The following is a 21,407-nucleotide window of genomic DNA, read 5'->3' as shown; positions in this document are numbered from 1 at the left end:
TGAAAAAAATTCCCAATTTCTGGCCATTGTGTTTTTGGTGGGTTTTATTGGTATGTTTTTATTTTTTTAATGAGAATTCTTGAATGAGTTTTTCACATAATATTTAGAGATTTTGCTCTATTCTTCTGTTCTTAATGTCTTTAACTAATGAACTTAAGCAAACCCTTGATTAAATTAGATATTTAAAACCAGAATCAGTAACAACGAATGCAAAAAGCACCTACTATGTGCAAAGCATTGAATAGTAATGATGAAAAACAATATAGTCTCTGCCCTGATTGTGTCCTTCTATAAATTCCTTCACAAGATATCAACTCAACCTACTCCTATTTGGTTTTCTTGGTATATGGATGACAGTAGAGTTTAGGGTCCCTCCATCAGTTCTCACTATGTAAACAACTCACCTTCTTTTCTAATCATCATACATCCTTCTGATGATACCCTTCAGGCCATTTTTCTTCACACAGTGATACACTGTGCAGCCATATGCAGAGATATACTTGATAACACCATTAAAAATACCTTTCATAAGCATCAATAATTCCTCTACTAAAAGCTTCCCAGCATATCTAAGCTTCACTTCATGTTATTCCCATTTCCAAGCTCCAGCCCAAAGTAGACTCCCTAACCATCCCCCAATCAGACCCACCATGCCTTGTTTATATGCTTCCATCTTTCTGGATACTGAACTAGAAATTATGTGTGTGTATGAGCACATGTCTATGAACCCCTTTCTCAGAATGGTTAAATGCATGAAACAAAATACATAATATTTTAAAGGAAACCAATGTCTATTGAAATAGTTACCAAATTCATTTTTTTAAACCAATTTCACGATCTTCAGTCCAAGAACCGCTGAATCTAGAATATCACTTCTTTTATCCATCTTTTAAAGACCAACTTCAGTGTTCCCCTCCATAAAGCTTTCTCTGAGCTCCCCTCAGAGGCAATAATAAACTCTGTCCCCTAAGAGTTCATAAAGCATTTTGCTGTGTACCCCTTCTAATCAGGCAGGTGTTAAAGCCTGTTCTTGCAAGAATAGCTTGTCAAATCTTCAGTGTGATCATTTATACCTCACAGCTAACACTACAAACCAGGATCTTCACTTATTCTTTTGTTGATTTCTATATGTAAGAAAATGATAGAGAAAATCCTAACAATACAGACTAAACTTAAAAGTGTGTGATCAGTATGTTACTAGATAGCTGCTTCATTTCCCAGCACACTCTTGTCTCCAAATCACTTATCATTGTTTGTTTATAGTCACATGCATTGGATGTCACCTTGTTAGGTTGTGAGTCCCATGGGAGTGGGAATGTGTCCTGTCTAATCTTTGCTTCTTCTCAAATCTCTCTTACAAAGGAGCTTTTTAACAAATGGTGGTCAAATCAACTTGAGTACACATAAATATGCTCATTTCTATTTTAAAAAACCATGTGATTTAAAAAATAAAGATAGTGTGTTATATGATAAAGCTTAGATAGGGTTGTTCTCACCATAAAACAGGTCAGTCAAGGCCATAACTAACAATTCTCTTAAAAATGGTTTATGACAGTTAATAAGGTGTGAGCTAGAGTTATGGCAGGGAGAAGGATGGAGAAAGGTCAGATTACAGTTGTATTAACAGGACTTACTGACTAATTGGACATAGAGAATAGTCTTAATTTTAGGGGTTCAGGGTGGAGGTATTGGTCTATTCCCACGGGTTTAGAACTTAGGGAAATTTTCATTAAAGAATATGATGCTTAAAGCAATAGGCCTGTATCACTACACATTTTAACCCAAGAAAAGGATTTTTTAAAGGGTGGGAGGCACTGAGGAACTAGATGATAGAATCATAGATTGAAAGTTGGAAATGACCTTGGAGATCCTATTCTTTCCATTTTACAGATGAGGAGACTGAGGCTGAAAGTGACTTAAGTGACTTATAGGACATAGAATCTCAATCAGGGTTACTTACAGCTAGACAGTGTCCTAAACAAGACACAAATTTAGGTCAATATAAATGATTCCACCAAATTTCCATCCAGGGAGAGAAAAGTCTTTGAGCCTTAAAAGCTATGAATTCAGTAAAAAGCAGCCATTGAGGAAGTTGGAGAAGCTAAGAAAGAAAAGGTATCCAAGGAAAGAAAAAGCTGCAGGGATTCTGAGAACATGGTTCCCCAGGAAGATGTGGCCCTTGTTGGAGTACAAGTGCCATCAAGGGTCCTTCAGATTTCTCATCAGGAAACAAAGCTCCTTCCCTAGCATGATTGTAACACAAAAAACCAGGGGGAAGAAAAGGGGAGTCAGTCATGGTTCTATAGTTTCTAGAGATGGGAAAACAAAAAAATAACTAGTAAAAGGAGTAGGTCCAGATAAAAGTCAACTTATATTTAATTCAATTACTCAGGAGTCACAAAATCCAGAGAAATATTCAGAATCTCACAAGATTGGAGAAATTCTAAGTAAATTTTCTATACCAAGAGATGTCCTGACTTTAAATCACAGGTCTGGAGAAAATCTTTCCAGATAACCTTATACCTAAAAGGTTCAGCCTTTCATTTTAAACCATCCAAAGATATTGGTAACATATTACAACCATAATCCCTTTCAGGAAGAAGTTCTTAATATCCAATTTAAATCCCTGCTGCCACCTATTAAACCTAATCTTCTTAATTTTCTCTTCCATGAAATGAAAAACACATCAACATTGTTACTTCTGTAGTCTGCCCTTATATAATTCTTTTCTGAAAATTTTAAGGCTGGAACTTAAAAGTCCTCTAGAAGGGTTGATCTTTTCTCTAGTTAAAAAATCCCCTGTTTCATTGTGCATACTCTCTATCCATTTTAAATTATACAAAAAGTCATGGCCATATGGGTAATCTCTCTACTTCCCCAAGAAAGCAGTCTTTTTTCCCCAATGGGAGACAATTTTTTTTTTCATATGGCAGTGTCACACACCCCCACACACACACCTCATGTGAGTAGTCATAATCATTTGGGAGGGAGAGAAGTCTTATATTTTGCCCTTGGATGTCAGCCTCCAATAAGGTCACCATCAGTTTCTCCATTTTGATTGACACCCCCTATTGACTGGAGCAGCTTAACTAAAAAAGGGGGGATTGTTGATCAAGAGTAAATTATGCAGCAAATAATAACACAGAAGGAATATTACTACTTGAGCTCAAAAAAATATTTCAACCTGACCCGAGCAGAGGTCAGTCTGCAAAGGTAGATATGTTTTTTCTTTCATGAAATGTTTAAGCCATATTTAGAAAGGATCCAGCCCAACCATAATAACCTTTTTCACGGAAAGGTTGAGATATATCAAAGGAATATTGCAATGAACTTATTTTTTTTACATATGGGGAAAGGTGGTTGGCTGAATGTGGATTTGTATGAAGATCTGAACAAGGTCAAATAAATCTCAAGCTCCACACTTTATTTAATGTTTCTTTAACTAAAAAATGCTGTATTCCAAATGTGAAATCTTATTACCTTTCCACCCAAACCTTCTCTTCCTCCTGACTTCAATTTGACTGACAGTAACACTACCAATCCCCCAGTCTCCCACGTTTGAAACCAAAGGCTTATCTTTCACTCTTCCTGAGTTTAATTAGAATATAATTGGATTAAAGCACCTCAGTTCAAATCCTGACTCCTTTTTATTCCTATGTGATCACAAGAAAGTCACTTAACTTAATTTCCTCATCTATAAAATGAGAATTTCAAACAAGATTCATCTCTTAGTTTAGATTGTTATGTCTAATTCCTATTTTCCCTTTCTCTTCCTATCCAGTCAGTTTCAATTTTACTTTCAAAACATTTTTGTCATCAGCCTGTTCTGTTTATGTCTTTATCCCCACCCACCTATACCAATGGTCTTTAATTGAAACAGAAAAATAAAAATTGGGGTGGGGGAGGGCTGGAGAACATTAAACCACACATAAGAATCCCTCTGGGCCACATATTGATTTAATTTTAAGATATAAAATTATATTTGCTTTATTGTGTTTTTATTTGGTTAAATATTTTCCAATTATATTTTAATCTAGTTTAGACCACTCTGGGACATGTTATGGGTCCTAGGTGACCTACAGGTTATGTATTTTAAATTTCTGTAACCTAAACTACTTCAATTCCCTCCTGGTACATTTTCTTGCTTCCAATCATCCTTCTTAATGCTCATAAAAAAATTGATCCTCCTCCTATATGCACCTGATCATGTTAACCTTTCAAAATTCTGCTGTGGCTCACTCAGATTGTCACCTAAAACAAGTTCATATCCCTGTTATTTATTCAAAAAGCCATTCTGTATGCCAACATTTATCCCACATGACTCACCCTTATATGTCCCATATTTTTCAGTCTCCATCATTTTGCTTTTCTCATTCAATTATATTTATTACCTATCCATTTAGCAAGCAGAATAAGTCAGTACTTAAGTCCGAAATTTCTATTTTACATTCCATCTAATTTTCACATTTAGTTCTGTATTAAATCTAGGCAGAGTTTTTTTTAAGATAATTTTCACATTTAGTTCTGTATTAAATCTAGGCAGAGTTTTTTTTTTAAGATATAACAACTCTATTCATTATTTTAAAAACTAAATATTATATTAGCCTCCCGATCACATTAAGTTCAGATTAAAGTAGCCAAATAGGGACAGTAATATTTGTATTACCTACACTACAGGCTGTTGTGAGGAAATTGCTTTGTAAACTCAAAAGCCTTATATAAGTGAGTTGTTTTTATTATTAAAAACTAAAGAATTATTCATGTTCCTCTTGTTGAATTTTATTCATTCATTTGCAACTATTGACTGAATATCTACTATAGACACCGGGCTCAGTAGGGACCATGAAGATGTATCTAAAGCATGATCCCTGAAGGAGTTTATAATCCAGCAGGGAAGATAAGATATATAGAAAAAAAAACTCCATTATAAAAAAAATCATTATATTAGTTAATGTTTCTGTGGTACTTTCAGTGTTTTAAATTATATGATTTTTTGAAACCTAAGTTAACTGATATGAGTGTGTGTATGTATATATTTATGTGTATATATAGATATATGTGTATATATGTGTATATATATATATATATGTATATATATATACATATATATATACATATATATATATATATATATATATTTAAACTTTCTGGAAGTTTAGACCCTCCAACTAAGAATGATTGTGAACAACTTCATAAAAGAGTTCTGAAATGAGGATGTGTTGCTGTTTAGTCATTTCAATAGTGTATGACTCTTCATGATCCCATTTGAGGTTTTTCTTGGCAGAGATACTAAAGTGCCCTTCTCAGCTCATTTTACAGATGAGGAAACTGAGGCAAACAAGGCTAAATGCCTTGCCCCGTGTCAGAAGCCAGATTTGACCTCAGGAAAACAAGTCATTATGATTTCAGGTCCCGGTCCCCTTCACCATCTAGCTGCCCTAAGGATGTGCAAATTTCTCAGGGATGGAGATTGAGAAGTAGAGTCTAGTTGGATCCCCATACAGCTGTGATAGCGTATTTTGTAAAAACGATAAGGGGCAAAGAGTGACCAGTAAACCAAGCTGAGTGCAATGGAGGATGGATAGTGTCAGTAAGGAGCAGATTGATGAAAAACCTAGAAATTCAGACTACAGAGTATGTTCTGTGTTCCACAGACAATGGGGAATCTTTGGAGAGAACAGACTAACATGATCAAAGTAATAGTTTGGGAAGATTATTCTGGTAGTAAGTAGTATGAAGGATAGATGAAAAAAGGAAGGAACTGTAAACAAAGATATTATTGATAAGGCTATTTATGGCAATAGTGAAAATGGGCAATGGTGATGAATGTGATCTAAACACCAAGAAAACTATTTTCTTTAATTAAAGATTATCATTTTTTCCTGTGCAAATACAATCCTTTCTTTAAACAAATAACACTACAGGTATTGGAACCTTACCATGTTTTATACCTAAAGAATTCACCATCCAGGAAACAATCAGAGAATTCTGATTAACTGCTCTATTTTGCTCCTTCAAAGAGACCTCAGTGAACATCTCCCTCTTTAATAATGCTCTCTATGTAAAGCCACGGTGCTCATTTTCCTTCCTGTGAGTTGGAAGCTCTTTACTAGGCCTAGTTTATATTTTATAGTTCAGTAAAGGTGGCCTCAGAGAGCCATCATTGATATGCATAAAGCACTAGATTCTCTTTAACACCATTCAAAATATGTTGTTTGTATAGCATCTTAATGAAAAGTATCACTCAACAGCAAGCAGGATAACAAGTGCCAAAGAGAAAAGGAGAATTTTATGATGAGATTTAAAAGAAGGAAACAGGTCAGCAAGAGGGAAAGAAACTAGGGAGCAATCAATTCAAGGACATAGTTGAAATCAAGTGAGCCTTAAAGCCAAAATGCCCTTCAATAGATTATGGAGTATAGAATCTCTTGGCATTAAAGCGCCTCCTTTACCCATGGACAGGATTTATTTTATTTTACCTGTACTAAAAATAAATTATCAGAAAAGGATTAATGGATTGTAGACCTAGCATTTAAAGGAATTTAGACAGGGAGTGGGTTGATAAATGTTTAACAACCGGCTCTCCAAGAAGAAAAAAAAATGCACTCATGAGTTTAAACATTATTTTCTCCATCGTTTTCTTAAATCTAAACAGCAATTTTTTTAAAAAAAAAGTTTCACTATTTAGTATTTGCCCATTTCCCAAGTATAAATGTTAACACTGAAGATTTAATCATAGGTTCTAGTCAGCCAGTAAGATATGACCTTAGAGGTCTTTCTGGAGGTGATCTCCTTTGCACACCTTTTCCACAAGGACCCTCCTCTCCATTTCTGCCCCCCTGGACCCTGTGCTTCACTCCCTGAAGCTACCCTAAGTCCTGATTGGTGAGCTTCCACCTTATCTTGCCTGGATCAAAGCCTCTAGAGTACTTTGCAGCCTTCTGTTCCCTATTCCCATCTCTCCTATTCCTTCCTCTATACCTCTCTTCTATATACTATCACCTCTCAGCAGAATGTAAGCTCTTTAAGCTCAAGGACTGCCCTATTTATTTGTAGCAGTATCACCAATGCTTAGCCCAATTTGGGGTTCAGTCCTTATCCTTCGAAAGAATCCTGCATGTGAGAAGGGCCTCTCTGAAGTGATTGGCAAATCTAGGACCTGAACAAAAAGCCCTGATTCTAAGACCAGCACACTCTACAAACTGAACAGAATATTAATTTATATTCAGTATTCTAGGCCAAAAGATAGGAGTGTCTGAGAACATTCACATGTAAGGGCCTTTCTAAAATTAATAGTTAATATCACAATTTGCTCAAATTTAACTTACTTAAAGAGTATGAACTATGAAAATTGCCTCTTTTTTACCCATAGCTCTCAACTTGGAAAGAAGTATGTCTTTTTTCTGATATCCTGACAGTCTGAAAAAAAACTTATTAAGGGCTGAATAAAAGAGGAAGAGACTTAAAGCCAGGAAGTAGGTTCAGATCCCACCGTTGCTACAGATCTGCTGTCCCAAATAATGACAAACATAGTACATGTGCAGGGACACATGGACTCATACATCTAGAGAAGTCACTTAGCTTCTTACTGCTTTAGGCATCTCTCTAGCACTGTGAATTGCAAAGAAGGTGCTGAGAGTTTCTTCACTTGGAATTTCCTTTTTCCAAAGAAATCAGAGTTTTCCCAATGCTCTTTCACGATTTCCTCTTTCTACTACCATAATTCACACCACAAAAACATTTTCAGAATTCCATAAAAGGCTCCCCAGTAGCCTATAAATTCATCCCTCTTCCAATGAGCCTGGCCTTCCTCCCTAGTGACCATCCTTCTAGTGCTACCCTAAAGGTTTGGCTCATTGGACCTGCACCAACTCAGTGACTCAGGCCAAAGGCAGAATCCATATTAGCAGTTTTTCCATATCATGACAAAGCTTTTCCTTTCTCCATGTCTTGACCTCCAGCTCCAGAGTCCTATGGATTCTTGATTGCTCTCCTTCTCTTGAAGAACCTATCACTGTCCAGATAATCTCCCTTTTTTCTTGGTCCCAAGATGCTCTATAAACTTGCCATTCTCCAAGAACACCACCTGTCCCCGAGCCAAGCTCCATCCAGGAGAATGGGTCATGGGATTCCATCTCCTGGAACCACATAAGAATTGAGAGATCTATTGTGGCCAAGAGGGGAGGCCTCCCCTCTTGGCCACTTGGGAGACAACAGATTTGTGTATCTACCTCTCCAAAATTGTCATTAGTGATTCCTAGGGAAGCCACTAAAAGTTACCCCCAAGTAAAGATAAATCTACACATGTATCATGTATGCAAGAACACAGGGACACAAGCACATAATCCAAAATCACCCAACGCAATCGTTCACAAAGTGGCCAGAACTGGAGAATCAATTGTATGACATGGGAGACCTTGGTACAGCATCACCCAGCGTGGTGCACCCTCATCAGAGAGGGAAGAAAAGAGGGAGGAAGGAGGAAAGAAAAAAGAAAGGAAGGAGAAAAGAAAGAGTGAAATGGCATTTCCCTTCGAGCACCTAGATTGCTGATAGGGTGCTCAAAACATGGGCAATAATGGCTCAGGGCAGGGCTAAGATTTCAGGAATCTCTGCGTACATGGTTTTTATTTCTCATTGTCCTCACCTTCCTGGAGAAGAATGACAGATAGCCTTTCTTCGTGGTATCCCAGCTTTTAAGAGTACAGTTTTATTTATTTTTTATGACCAACCTCACACTTGTTAAGTGTAATTTTTGCTTTATATAACATAAAAAACTACATCTGTGAGAAGGGGACCCCATGAATTAACAAGAATGGCTGGACATAAGACAAGAAATCTTTTTAAAACGAATGTCCAAATTAAATACCTTGGATAGGTCGGCCTTCTGGGGATTTTTTTTAATGAAACCCAAGCACACCATTTCTGTTCTTCAGAAATAGTTTCTCTCAGGTTTATACTGAGCTTGTCCAACGGCATATTACATAAGTAAGGGCTTAGTTCGGACATCAGGATTTTACATCCTGGATGCGTCCTAAATCCTTTTTTTGATCAATCTGATTTTGAACAGATCTCTATTGATTTCTTCTACACGTGTTTATGGCATTTGTTTTGATATATCTGGGATAAAAAGCCAAATTAGGAAGGATAATCAATTTTCTTGGTGATAAAGAATAGCCAGCCCTTGAGTACCTTGGAAACATTCTTTCAAGGGAAAAAACACACACACAGCAACAACAACTAAGAAGGTGTTGTAATAAATGGATCGATTTATTCAATCACTGGGTATAAAAACATTAGCCTTGGGAAAGAGCCTTCCTCAAAGAGCTTTAGCTGGTCAGTTTCACTTGTGTGGTACCAAATTATTTGCATTTTTAGAGAAATTTCATGTCTGCACTGAGCTCCATGGAAAACATGAATAAATTGCTTTCTTTCCCTCTTTTTTCTGACTTTATGAAACTGAATCCATTAGGGGTTGAGTCAAAAATATAATGAAACGAAGGCAACAGAAGGACATAATGGAAACCCTGGATTCGCCTTCCATAGTCCGAGCTCCAGCTTATGTGTCAAGTTAGTGGTTGTGGGGGAAGTGGGGTCCCCAAGTACAGAGGTAGGAGGAAACTTATTTTTTTAACTGCTACATTAGATACATGTCTCTAAAGCAACCAAAAATTAAATAATGAACCAAAGATTAAGAATTAAATAGAACAGCAGCAAGCGGCTCCCCACAGATTAAAACTCTGGTGAATCAGCACCGCCAAGCTTGTTAATGTGACACAGTTGCCTAACAGGCTCCTGTGTTCCTCACCTTGCTTCCTTTGTGCATATGGAATTATTCTGGTGTCTCAACTGCACTGAAGGCAGGCTCTGACTGATCTTGTAACTAAGCATGCTGGTAGGATCTTTTGTAAGGCAGTCAGTAAAAATGAACCAATGCACATGTCACTCTGAGAGAGACTCAGTCCAAAGGTGTTCATTTTGTAGATCCTATTTTCCTCCTTTTCATCATCTTATGTTTGGAACTTGAAAGGACCTTAGAGGGCATCTTGGACAACATTACTTTACAGATGAGGAAATGGAGTTCAGAGAAGTTAAATAATTTCCCCAAATTTGCACTGTTTTTTAAATGGCAAAGCCAGGGTTTGAACCCAGGTCTCCTGAAACCAAACTCATCCCTCTTTCCTCTCACTATCTTTATTAGATTTATGTCTGAGAAAAATTAAACAGAGGAGTAAAAACCTCACCTGGAGACCCACAATACTGAAGAAGAAATCAGAATGCTTGAGCTAGAATTCATGGTCCACCACTAATTAGCCATGATCTTGTATGTCATTCATTCCCTAAGCTTTAGTTTCCCCTTCTGTTAAACTAAGGTGATAAACCTTACCTTGCCGATCATCTAGGGCTGTTATAAGGACAGTGCTTCATAATGCTGTTGCATTACAAGAATTATGTCGACATATTAGCAGGCAAGTCTTAGAACCACCTGAGAATCAGAAAGACTTTCCTATAGTCAGCTAGTTTCAGAAACAAGACTGCAACCAAAATATTCCTAACCTCAAATAAAACATTTCACCTCCTATTCCAGTACCATCACTGTCTTTATTTTAAACTGTTACCTTGGTAGAAAGTATTCGTCCAGAACTGACTAAAGTAGTAGGTCTTAAATTTCTCTAGTACTTTTTACCTGAAGGACTTGGAGAAAATTGGATAACTCAACTACTGTGTTCAAAGAAACCCAAGAAATCCATGATGTCATTACAGATCATAATCCCTCCTATGCCATCCTTAACCTATTCCTTCTCCTAAATTCACCATTTCAGGGTCCATCCATACACATGCAGGGAATCTTCTTCATTTTTCTTGGTTTCACAAGGATGTAAATAGAAAATGTGGCCTATCCAATATAATTATCCCTCACTAAGAAACCCATTTTTTCTCACATCTTTCTTCAATGTCATCTTTTACTATTTTTCTTTGTAATTCCCTATTTTTATTATGTTATAGCCCACTGTGGATTTCCTCACCACCCCTTGGATGAATTTTGATTTGCAACTCATGAAGAAACTACTAAACACATAATAATTAGCACATCATTCCTAAGAAGTTCAATAAGCATAAGATGGGAATATGAAATAACTTTTAGTCTTTATGCTATCTCAAAATCATTTACTTCTCAAGAAGATGAAACATAAAAAGAACATGCCTTAATCAACTTCCCAATGTTTAATACAGCTTTTTTTTTCAAAGTCACTGAAAGTATTTCAAAGAGATCTTCCTATATTTATGTTCTAGGTTTTTATTCCTTGCTCCTTAACCAGTCTACGTAATGAAAATAATTTGACATCATCAACTCATCCTCAAGGATCAATGGATGATGAGAATGTCTGGATAGGAATGTTTCCCTCCAGGCATCTAGGTGGCACTGGATCTAGAGTCAGGAAGACTTGAATTCAGATTCAGCTTCTAACTATGTCTCTGGGCAAGTCACTTAATTCCTTTCAACATCAGTTTCCTCATCTGCAAAATGGGGGTAATAATAGTATCTATATCCTAGAGTTGTTGTGAGGATCAAATGGTTCAATATTTGTAAAGTGCTTTGCAAAACTGAAAAGTGTCACATAAATATGATTATTATTATTATTATTATTCATCTACTCCAGTTTAACACTGATTAAGCATCTTGTGCTAGGCTAGATAGCTACACGAGATTGTCCTAGACAAGTAGGATACAAAAATAAAATAAACATTTCCTGCTCTCGAAGTTATATACTACCAGGGGAAATTAAATACAAATAATTTTGTTGGAGAGCATGGACAGAGAATATTAACATTGGGAAGGGAATCAGGAAAGGCATCATATCATGGAGGATGCTGTGGAAAGACTCTGAGGCGCTAAATGGAAAGAAAGGTCATGAATGGTACGGAAGTAACCCAGTCTGGCTGGAACCATGTGAAAGTGGTCTAGAGCAGGGATTCTTAACCTGCTTTGTGCCAGGGACCTAGAGACCATACAGTGGAACCTATGGTTGACTTTTCAGAATGAATTCTTTTAATTTACAAATGCTAACTTTCAATTAGAGGTTAATGAAAATAAAAATTTTTCTTCAATTTAAGTTCACAGACTCTCCTCCCCAAAATCTATCCACCAACCCCAGGTTAAGAATTCTAGTCTAGCAAAAACAAATCGGAAGCAGATTGCAAAGGACTTTAAATGACAGAGAGAGAAGTGTGTTTATTTTATCCTAAAAACCGATATTTCTTGAGATGATCATGCATTTAGAAAAGATTTCTTCTTTTTAAAATATCTTGAGTGTTTTTGAGATGCTAATTGGAATCAAATCCTAAAGATGCATTAATTTCTAAACCTTTCTCTTTTAAATCAAACTAACCACAAAACAGTGACAAAATAAAGATAAATGACCAGTATAAAAAAAGTTAATTTTTTTCCATTTGGATTATTGTATCCATCTGTCAGTTTTGAGGACCTGTAAATGCAGTGAGGGGAAAGGGGCCATAATTAACCAGAAACTGCAGTATGACAATCGCATAATCCAAGATTTATACATTAGGGTGGCAGTTCAGGGGATTGCATTTGGACTCAATCATTACTAAGTACACTTTCTCTTCTAAATCTGTGATCCTATGAACTGGCAGTACAAGAGATTCTAGAGAAGTGTAAGGAATGATATCAAGAACTCTATACTCCAATTTTGTAGGTCGTAGGAAAGCTTTTTTAGCTAATGGGGAAATTTGTTTTGCATGATTTCATATTGGTGATGGATTTTCTATTTCTTGCCCTCTCAATGGGTGGGGGAAGAGATGGGGAAAGGGAGAGAATTTGAAACTGAAAATAAAATAAAATCAGTTCGTTAAAAATTTTTATCAAAAAAAATGTTAAAGAAAGCTATTAATCCTATACCATAGCCACAAGGAAAATCAAGACTACTGAGAAATTCTTAAAGGTCCTAAAATTCTCAAGTGGCAATAAGACCAATCACATTAGAGCTGATGGTATCATCTCTCAGAGCTGTTCTTCAGCACTGAAGGAATCTAGAGATCTTGCTCCATTTGACCTGTTTTATATCATAGGTGCTTAAGGTAGCAAATACCTGCAATTCAATTTTGTCTTAAAATGTGCTTCTGGTCCTCTGAGAAACTTTCAGCTTTACAGGCTGCAGCCATGGACAGAAGTCTTTAAAACAAGAACTTCTATGGGCTGTGTACATATGCAAGCAGAGAAGAAATTCAGAAACAGCTCAGAGTCAGCCAGAATGCTGGAATTAAAGATCTGTCTGAAAACAGTCAAGTCACAGACCAGCCTGTACCTACAAACTGCCAGAGCTGTCAGCTGTTCCTGCTCCGTTATGAATCTTTGGACAAAAGACAAATCCTTTGCCAAAGGAAAGAAACGATCAGGAAGGGCAACACATCCTTGGACAGTGGGCCTCTCATGCAGTTTCCCAGATGTCCAGCTGTTCTGAAGACCATGTTCATGGCCAGCAGCGTGGCTTCTACAAGCCAACTTCCACAGAGCTAATTATGGCTCAGTTCTTTTCTGTTGCTTCCAACTCTTTCTGACCCCATTTGGGATTTTCTTGGCAAAGACACTGGAGGGGTCTGCCATTTCCTTCTCCACTTCATTTTACAGATGAGAAAACTGAGGTAAATGGAGTTAAGTGACTTGCTCAGGGCCATACAGTGGTTGTGACCAGATTTGAATTCAGGAAAATGAATCTTCTTGTCTCCAGGTCCAGCACTTTATCCATTATCCTGCCTTGATAATGAGGGAGAATGGATGATGATGTCTAATTGTTCATCTGTGGTGAGCTATCAAAAAAAAGAAGCAAGCAGAAAACAGCAGTCCTCTTATCAACTGACTCATTGGGTTTGGACGCAATACTAATTAATTCAGATTAAAAGTTTGACTGATCGCTGGCTTGATAAGATTGAATCCTGGCAAATCAATTTGGCACTATGCCCCCAGAGTCAGCAAATTGTGCCTAGTCTTTGCCCTAATGATGTGCTATACCCAAACAAAAGGGAAATGGCCCAGTTATACAGAAATCTTTATATCTGTTTTTTGAAATGTTTAAAAAAAACTAGAAATTAAGGTGGTAATTATCATTTGAAAAATGACTAACCAAATTATGGTATACAAATACAATGAAATATCATGCAATAAGAAATCACAAAGGGGATGATTTTGGATAAATTCAGAAAGACTTCTGTGAAGTGAGGTAGAATGAAATGAACAGAAACAGGAAAACAATTTATATAATAACAACAACATTATAAAGGCAAACAACTTTGAAAGACTTAAAAACTCTTCTTGATGCAATGACCAATGATTCCAAAGAACTGATAATGTAGTAAATTACATATCACCTGACAGAAAAATCTGCTTAAAATGCAGAATGAGACATTTTCAGACATAAGTAACATGAACTTTGTTTTTTACTTGACTATATATGACTATACTTGATTAGAAGGAAGAACTAGTTCTTTTTTTTCCTTTTTCTTTTTAAATGAGAGGGATGGCAAAGAGAGAGAGAGTAAAAGAATGACCAAAAGAAAAGAGAATCAAAGAAGTATCTTTTTCCAGTGAAGAGAAAAGAATATAAGGAAAAATAGTCAAGCAGGACCACTTTAAGTTGTACATATTATATACTTTAAAAGAAAAGCAAACTATATATAATAGAGATCAGCAGCCCTATGTACAACCTTCTTTTTCTGTTCTTCTGTGATATATACATATATGTCTATTCTATTTAGTATTTGTTAAGTTCTAAATAGAAATTAAAATAATTTTTTATAAAAAGAGAAAAAGTAGTAAACCTACTCCCTAGACAGCCAGAGGGAAAAAAAAAGGATCATTATTAGTCCATTACCACTGTGAGAAAAACTAGTCTAAAGGTACATTCTTAATTGTTTGGTATTCATTATCTCAAAAAAAGACAAATAAAAATAATCTGGTAATATTTCCAAATCAGTGGCATCTGAAAATATCTCCTTATCTAATGGTGTATTTTGATGCAATTAGTTATTTATGATAGTAACTCCCCCCATTAAGTTAGGGTAGTATTCATGCTTATCCATCATAACCTAGATATGCATGCCCCAGAGAAAGAGAATAATCTTTTCTTTTTTTCCTCTTATTCCTGGACAGAGCATTAATTCTTTGATAAGGTGTAAAATAAGTTCATCCTAGGTCCTTATTACCCTTTTGTCATGGCCTTTTGTTCTGCCCTGGAAGAGACAATCTAATCTTAGTGGAAAAGAGTGTAAGATGAAGTGTGCTGGAGAGAAGAACAATTAAGTATAACAAGCTCATGAATGCCAGGGAACAAGAAGCAGGTTGAGGCGAAAGCTACAGTCAGGTAAAATGAGAACTAAAGGATGGGGGGAAGCCAATAGATTTAGGAGAGACGTTGATTGATAAAACAAGGTCCTTTTTGAGGAACTTTTTTTTTTCTTTTTATGTGTAACATGTGGTCCAGAGCACGTTTGAAATTATTATCTGTTGAATTAACTATATAGATCTCTGGGGAAATGGAAGTGGAGGGCCACCAAAGTGGGAAAGAGGAGTTGTCTTACCCATTTCTGAGCCTAGGGTATGAGACCATTGCATTTTCTACCAAGTTAAAAAGACTCATCCTATATTTGATGTTTTATTAGCCTGAGTGCTTGCATGAGAATGAAGAACCCCCAGAGACAAATTCCCCGGAGAAATCCTGAATAAAGGCATGAGCCAAAGGGATTTTTTTAAAAAACCCATCAAAATTGGACTCAGGATCCAGAAGTCCATAGAACATGGGTCACACTAGTCATACTTTTAATTTGATAGTATATTTTGTACTTCTACTAATACATACATATATATACATATATATGTATATATGTACACACACATATGCCTAAAATCATTCTTTATATGTTGTGAAGCGAAAACTTGGTTTATTCTTCAAACATTGGCCATGAGCTGTACGGCCGATATCTGAAGAGTAAACAAAGTTAAATATTTATTCTTCCCTGGGAAGTGATTTTCTGATTACCAAGCCCCACTGATAGGCTTTTCTCAAAATGAAGCTTGGGGTTTGTGACTTGTTTGGATTTTTTCTGCTTTGTTTTAGAGCATCATTGTTGTGGTGGTTGTTTTCCACAGGATGACTACTTTCTAAAGCCTGTCTCTAATTCTCTCTCGGAACATTGATTTACCATTATTGATGGTGTCGCCTTCCAAAAAGATAGTGTAATAAAGTGATTGAAACATACCCAGGAAAGCCACATTCAGAGAGGAGTTCTTGAGACTTTTCAGCTCTTGGCAGGGGAGGTAGGATTCTCCTAAAGTAGAATCTAGTGCTCTAAATAAAATCTCAACTACCAAACTAAAACTTAATCTCACCATTAATAACAGCAACATGATGTAAATAGTTACTCTCAGCATTTGAACATTTCTTAGGTGTAGTAAAAGTATATTTGCCCCATAATCAATTTCGCAGAACATAATTTGTGTTTTATTTTTATTAATAATTGCCCTCTGAATCATTTTAATAAGGTTGGTGGAAAGTCCAGCCTTTTACCACTAGGTGATCAACTTTTTGACAATAGCAGGGCCCAGCCTGGTTAATGGAATAATAGCCTTCGGGGTCTGGCTAAATGATATACGGGTATAATCAACCTCTGTGATGACTATTCAAAAGTAATCCCTTTAGCTTCCAACTGCAGCCTATATTTCACTGAGGCAAAACCACACAAAGTCTCTGCAGACCGCAGGGATGCAGTACAGCCTTCACATCTGCACTGTGTGTATGTGTGCTGGGCGCCAGGAGTTTTAAATTTAAGGGAATGGCTACTGTATATTCATGCGAGCCTAGAACAATACTGTTGATTTGTTGGAGAAGTGGGGAATTAGCTACCAAGGGCCCTATTCCGTAAACTCTGACGCAGTCCTTATATATGGTTTTCTGTTTGCAGTGCTCTGGAAGGAGGCGGCTCAGAGGGCTTTGCGTGCCCAAATTGCACAAACCTGTTCATCATAGCATCTGCCGGCCCCCCGAGGGGGTCACCTCCTTTAAAGCTGGTTCCTCACATCCCACAGGCCATCTATGCATTTTTTCCTCGTGGGGACCTGTGTTTTTCTAGTGTGAAGAGCAAACAATAAGAAATTTCTTTCTCAAAATGTACTTTGGCACCTGTTCTGCAACTTTTAATCTTAAGAAAGCTGTCCTTGAAGTCAGAGATCATCTTCCAATCTCTTGTGACACCCCCTGAAGCACCCAAGTCTTGCACTTGCAATGTCTCCTTATTCTTTGGCCGACTCACCTCCTTTTCTGGTTATTCATGTCAGAGAATCAGACTCTCACGATGGGAAGGGGACTCCAGTCTAACTCATATAGTTAATTCAATAAGCATTAATTTCCACACTTGTTATGTACTATGGACTGCGCTAGGTGTTGGGCCCCCATGCACATACATATTTTTAAAAATGTTTACGTTCTATTGGTTCCTGCTTCTATGCCAGTTCTCACACACAAGTCATAATTAATGATGAGGAGCAGCCTATGTATACTTATTGGGTATCTCTCTCCTACCCTTTGGGTTCCTTGCTACTCTGATTGAAATCAAAGTAATTTATTTATTTATTTATTTATTCTGATTGAGACCAAAGTAATTTATTTATTTATTCTGATCTAATTATTTATTTACTTGTTTGTTTATTCTGATTGAAACCAAAGTTATTTATTTATTTGTTTGTTTTGCTGAGGAAATTGGGGTTAAGTGACTTGTCCAGGGTCACACAGCTAGGAAGTGTTAAGTGTCTAAGGTCAGATTTGAACTCAGGTCCTCCTGACTTCAGGGCCACTAGCCCTGCACCCCCTAGCTGCCCTGAAACCAAAGTAATTTATAAGCCAAAAAACTCTGAATTTTTAAAATGAGGTTACTCATTATTTAAGAAATATATTATAATGTGTACATATATTTAACATATACTTTAACATAATTAACATTTTATTGGACTACCTGCCATTTAGGGGAAGGAGGGGAAAAGTTGGAACAGAAGGTTTTACACCAGTCAATGTTGAAAAATTACCCATGCATATGTTTTGTTAATAAAAAAAACTATAATAATTTTTAAAATAATAATACATTGCTTTAAGAAAATAAACAAAAATTTTATATTGTATTTAACATATACTTTAACATATTTAACATTTATTGGACTACCTGCCATCTAGGAGAGGGAATGTGGGGAAGGAGGGGAAAATTTTATTATTATAAAAATAATAAATAGCTTTAAGAAAATAAACAAATTTTTTAAAAGCGTATTATATAGATGTTAGTCAACTGTCACATGAGGTCCAAAGAGTGAGGGAAAGGATAGGAAGAAGAGAGAAGGCCTTGATGGACTTGGAGGAGAAGGAAATCATTATGGAAGGGGTAACATTTGACCCCTGTTTTAAAGAATGGGTAGAAATTCATAGACTACAGGAGAAGAGATGAGTACCCCAAGCATAGGGAGTAGTGTGGTCAAAGGCAAAAAGGTTTTTAAAAAAAGGACATGTTTATGAGACAGTGAATATTGAGTCTGGTTAAAGGATGGAGTACATTAAGTATGGAGTATTATGAGATACTATTGGAAACAATGAATGAATAATATTAAATACTTATGTCTAAAGTACTGGAGGTTCAAAGAGAACAATATGGCTGTCTTTGTTCTCAGAATATTCACATTTCAATAAGGTAACATAGAAGGTTTCAGCTGCATAGTAATTGGAAAGTCTTATTTTCCCTGGGGTACAGAGGTATATAATCTTCTCTGATAAAATCCTATCAGTTTCTGGTATCAAACCAAGACTTTGGTGGCAAAAACTTTCTCTTCTGGGTTTCCAGTAGCTATAGCCCTCCCAGAAGCATTTCCCAGTCCACATCTCTAGGAGGGATTGCTTCCCAGATGATGGCTGGAACCAGTAACAGTGGTGGGCCATTCCCAAGGTTCCTGGGCTTGTCTCAGCAGTGGATGCTGGTAACCTTCTCCACAGTGATTTCTTCCCTAATAATGACCGTGAGGGTCCAGATTTAAAGCAGAACTAGAAACTTGTTCCCATAGTTCTTAGCTTAGAGGTACTGGGCCATCTCCTCAGGTTGCCTTGCTACATTAGTTAAATTGGTTTGCTAGCCTAGAAGGCAGCAATTGGTTTTGATAACCAGTCCCTTCTCAACAGAAATTGCTACTTTGGATGATGGTTTCAGGGAAGCAGGATCGATGCTATTCCCTAGATTCTTGGGTCCTAAACTTTCTCAGGTAAAAGCAGCATCTGTCTAGCACTTACCACCTCCGATTTTCCCCTCAGTATGACGAGCCTTGAATATAGGATGAGACTGAACTTTACTAGTCAAATGTGCTTTGAGAAAAGAGGCATGTGTCTAACTACTCATCAAAAAGTTAACTACCAATGGCATGGAATATTTCTTTGATTTGGAGGAGAGTGTAAGAGTGAAGAAATGATAAAATGTTTACCAATACTCATCATATGAGTGTAGGGGCAATGGGACCAGAAGAGGGAAAAATGGACAGTAGAGATATTCTGACGGTAGAATTAATAATGTAAATTCAGTCTGATATCAGTATAATATGATGAAGATAGAATCAGTGAATTCTGCTTTAAATGATTTTGTAATGGCAAAATAATAAAGGTTAAGAAAAATTATCATTGCTCAAACCAACTAGGATACAAATCAAAACCTTCTTTAATTCCATATTGATTTAGATCATGCTTCCTATATTTGTTTGAATTACAACTATGCATTTATTTCACAGTGTAAAACATATTCTCTAGGTATGTTTAACACATGTGTTAAGTACAGTTGGTGAGACCAGTGCCCTTCAGAAGGAGTGAATCCTCAATCTTCATTCATTTGGGATTACTCTCTATTCACAAATGACTATGGTTTTGGCAAACCATTAAATTTATTTAAATCTCAACCTCTCTTTCTTAACAGATAAGTCTAGGGACAAGGAGCTTTCCAGACAATCGAGCCTGGAGTACAGTAGTACCAGGTATGGCAAAGCTTAATATGGAAAATCTTACTTAATGAGCATGTAGTGTGGACAAAGCAGAGCTGGGACATACCATTTGGAGGTTTAGTTACATTCTTCAGTTGTATACTTTCCCACCTCTAATTCACTGGGGTGTTTCATCTTTCATTGTAACACGTGTGAATTTCCTTAACACACAATAAATATCTGCATGTCATGGAGATATCTAACATTTAAAAATTATGTACCTATGAGTTATGCCCCCCATATACATTATGCCCTAGGTAGCTGCCATATTTGCCTATCCCTAGCCCTATGGATGCAAGGCACAGTATGTTCTGATTCTCTAAGTGCTAGGGAATCAGTTTAATCTTATATTGATAAACTGGTCCAAATTCAAGATAGTTCCCTTTAAATAAAGGTTCTTAACTTTTCTATGTGCCATAGAAACCTCTTTGACAACATGGTAAATCCTATAGCTGCTTTCTCCACATGAAGTTTTTAAAAGCTTAAAATAAAATACATAAGATTACAAAATCAAATGTACTGAAATAGAATTATCAAAAAAAATTAAGTTTATGGACCCCAAGTAAAAACTGAAAGGAACTTCAAATATACATGTTTACTTTTAAATTTACACAAAGTAGGAAGTTTTTCTATAATAGCTATTTTTATAATCTTCTGAAATACCTCAAAAATAGCTGGATTTTTAAAATCATATTCAAAACAGTTCTTTTTTTTCTTTCTTTTTTTTTTTGCTTAATGTCTCAAAGTAAAATGAACTCACATAATTCATTTTTCTTTCAGCAGTTCGGAGGATGAGGAGTATGATTATTAAAGAGACTTGAACAGTTAAAAATCAAGAGGATATAAAATCACCTTGAACCTTGAGAATTTTATTAAGATAAGAAGATTAATTTAGGTACAGCTGGCACAATAAAACCCACCATAATTATGTATTTATATAGTCGTGCAATTCACAAAAATCACCAATATGGTAGTCTATTAAAATCCATTAAAAATAAAATACCCCCCCAAAAGATTAGAAAAAAATATCACTCAGCAAGAAAATGAATGACATTAAAATGATCATTTTTTTTCTTCTGTCTCAAGAAGAGTGATACTAGAAATTACAAAGTTTAGCTAACTATTTCAAGTAGATACATTTAAGGCTTTTTCTAAGTAAACAAAAAAAAATAGTACTTGTTAAAATTCCAGAGATGGTTTTCTATAAGGAATGAATCTTTTTGCAAAAAGGTACCACTATTTTCTTCAGGTCCGTTGCAAATAACTCATTGTGCCTGCTTAGAAAACCCATTGTCTGGTGTCTTAGCTAACAATATGGAACCTCCTTTGCCCAGATCAA

General features: G+C 36.2%; 1 protein-coding gene across 4 annotated transcripts in view; it reads left to right on the top strand.

The window, feature by feature from the left end:
• TTC29 (tetratricopeptide repeat domain 29) overlaps window positions 1-21,000 on the top strand; it is a 261,957-nt gene extending 240,957 nt beyond the window's left edge. For 3 of the 4 annotated variants that reach the window (XM_074276387.1, XM_074276384.1, XM_074276386.1), the window contains 2 exons: window positions 20,005-20,062; window positions 20,849-21,000. In XM_074276387.1, coding sequence (XP_074132488.1) covers window positions 20,005-20,062; window positions 20,849-20,879 — 89 coding nt within the window. In that variant the 3' untranslated portion in view covers window positions 20,880-21,000. The remainder of the gene's footprint in view (window positions 1-20,004; window positions 20,063-20,848) is intronic. The other variant, XM_074276385.1, reaches the window with a different exon arrangement.
• Window positions 21,001-21,407: the final 407 nt, after the last annotated feature.

The sequence above is a fragment of the Sminthopsis crassicaudata genome, chromosome 6 (assembly GCF_048593235.1).
Source record: "Sminthopsis crassicaudata isolate SCR6 chromosome 6, ASM4859323v1, whole genome shotgun sequence".
Lineage (NCBI taxonomy): Eukaryota > Metazoa > Chordata > Mammalia > Dasyuromorphia > Dasyuridae > Sminthopsis > Sminthopsis crassicaudata.
Note: the sequence above shows the minus strand (reverse complement) of the source record. Positions and strands in the feature narration are given on the sequence as shown.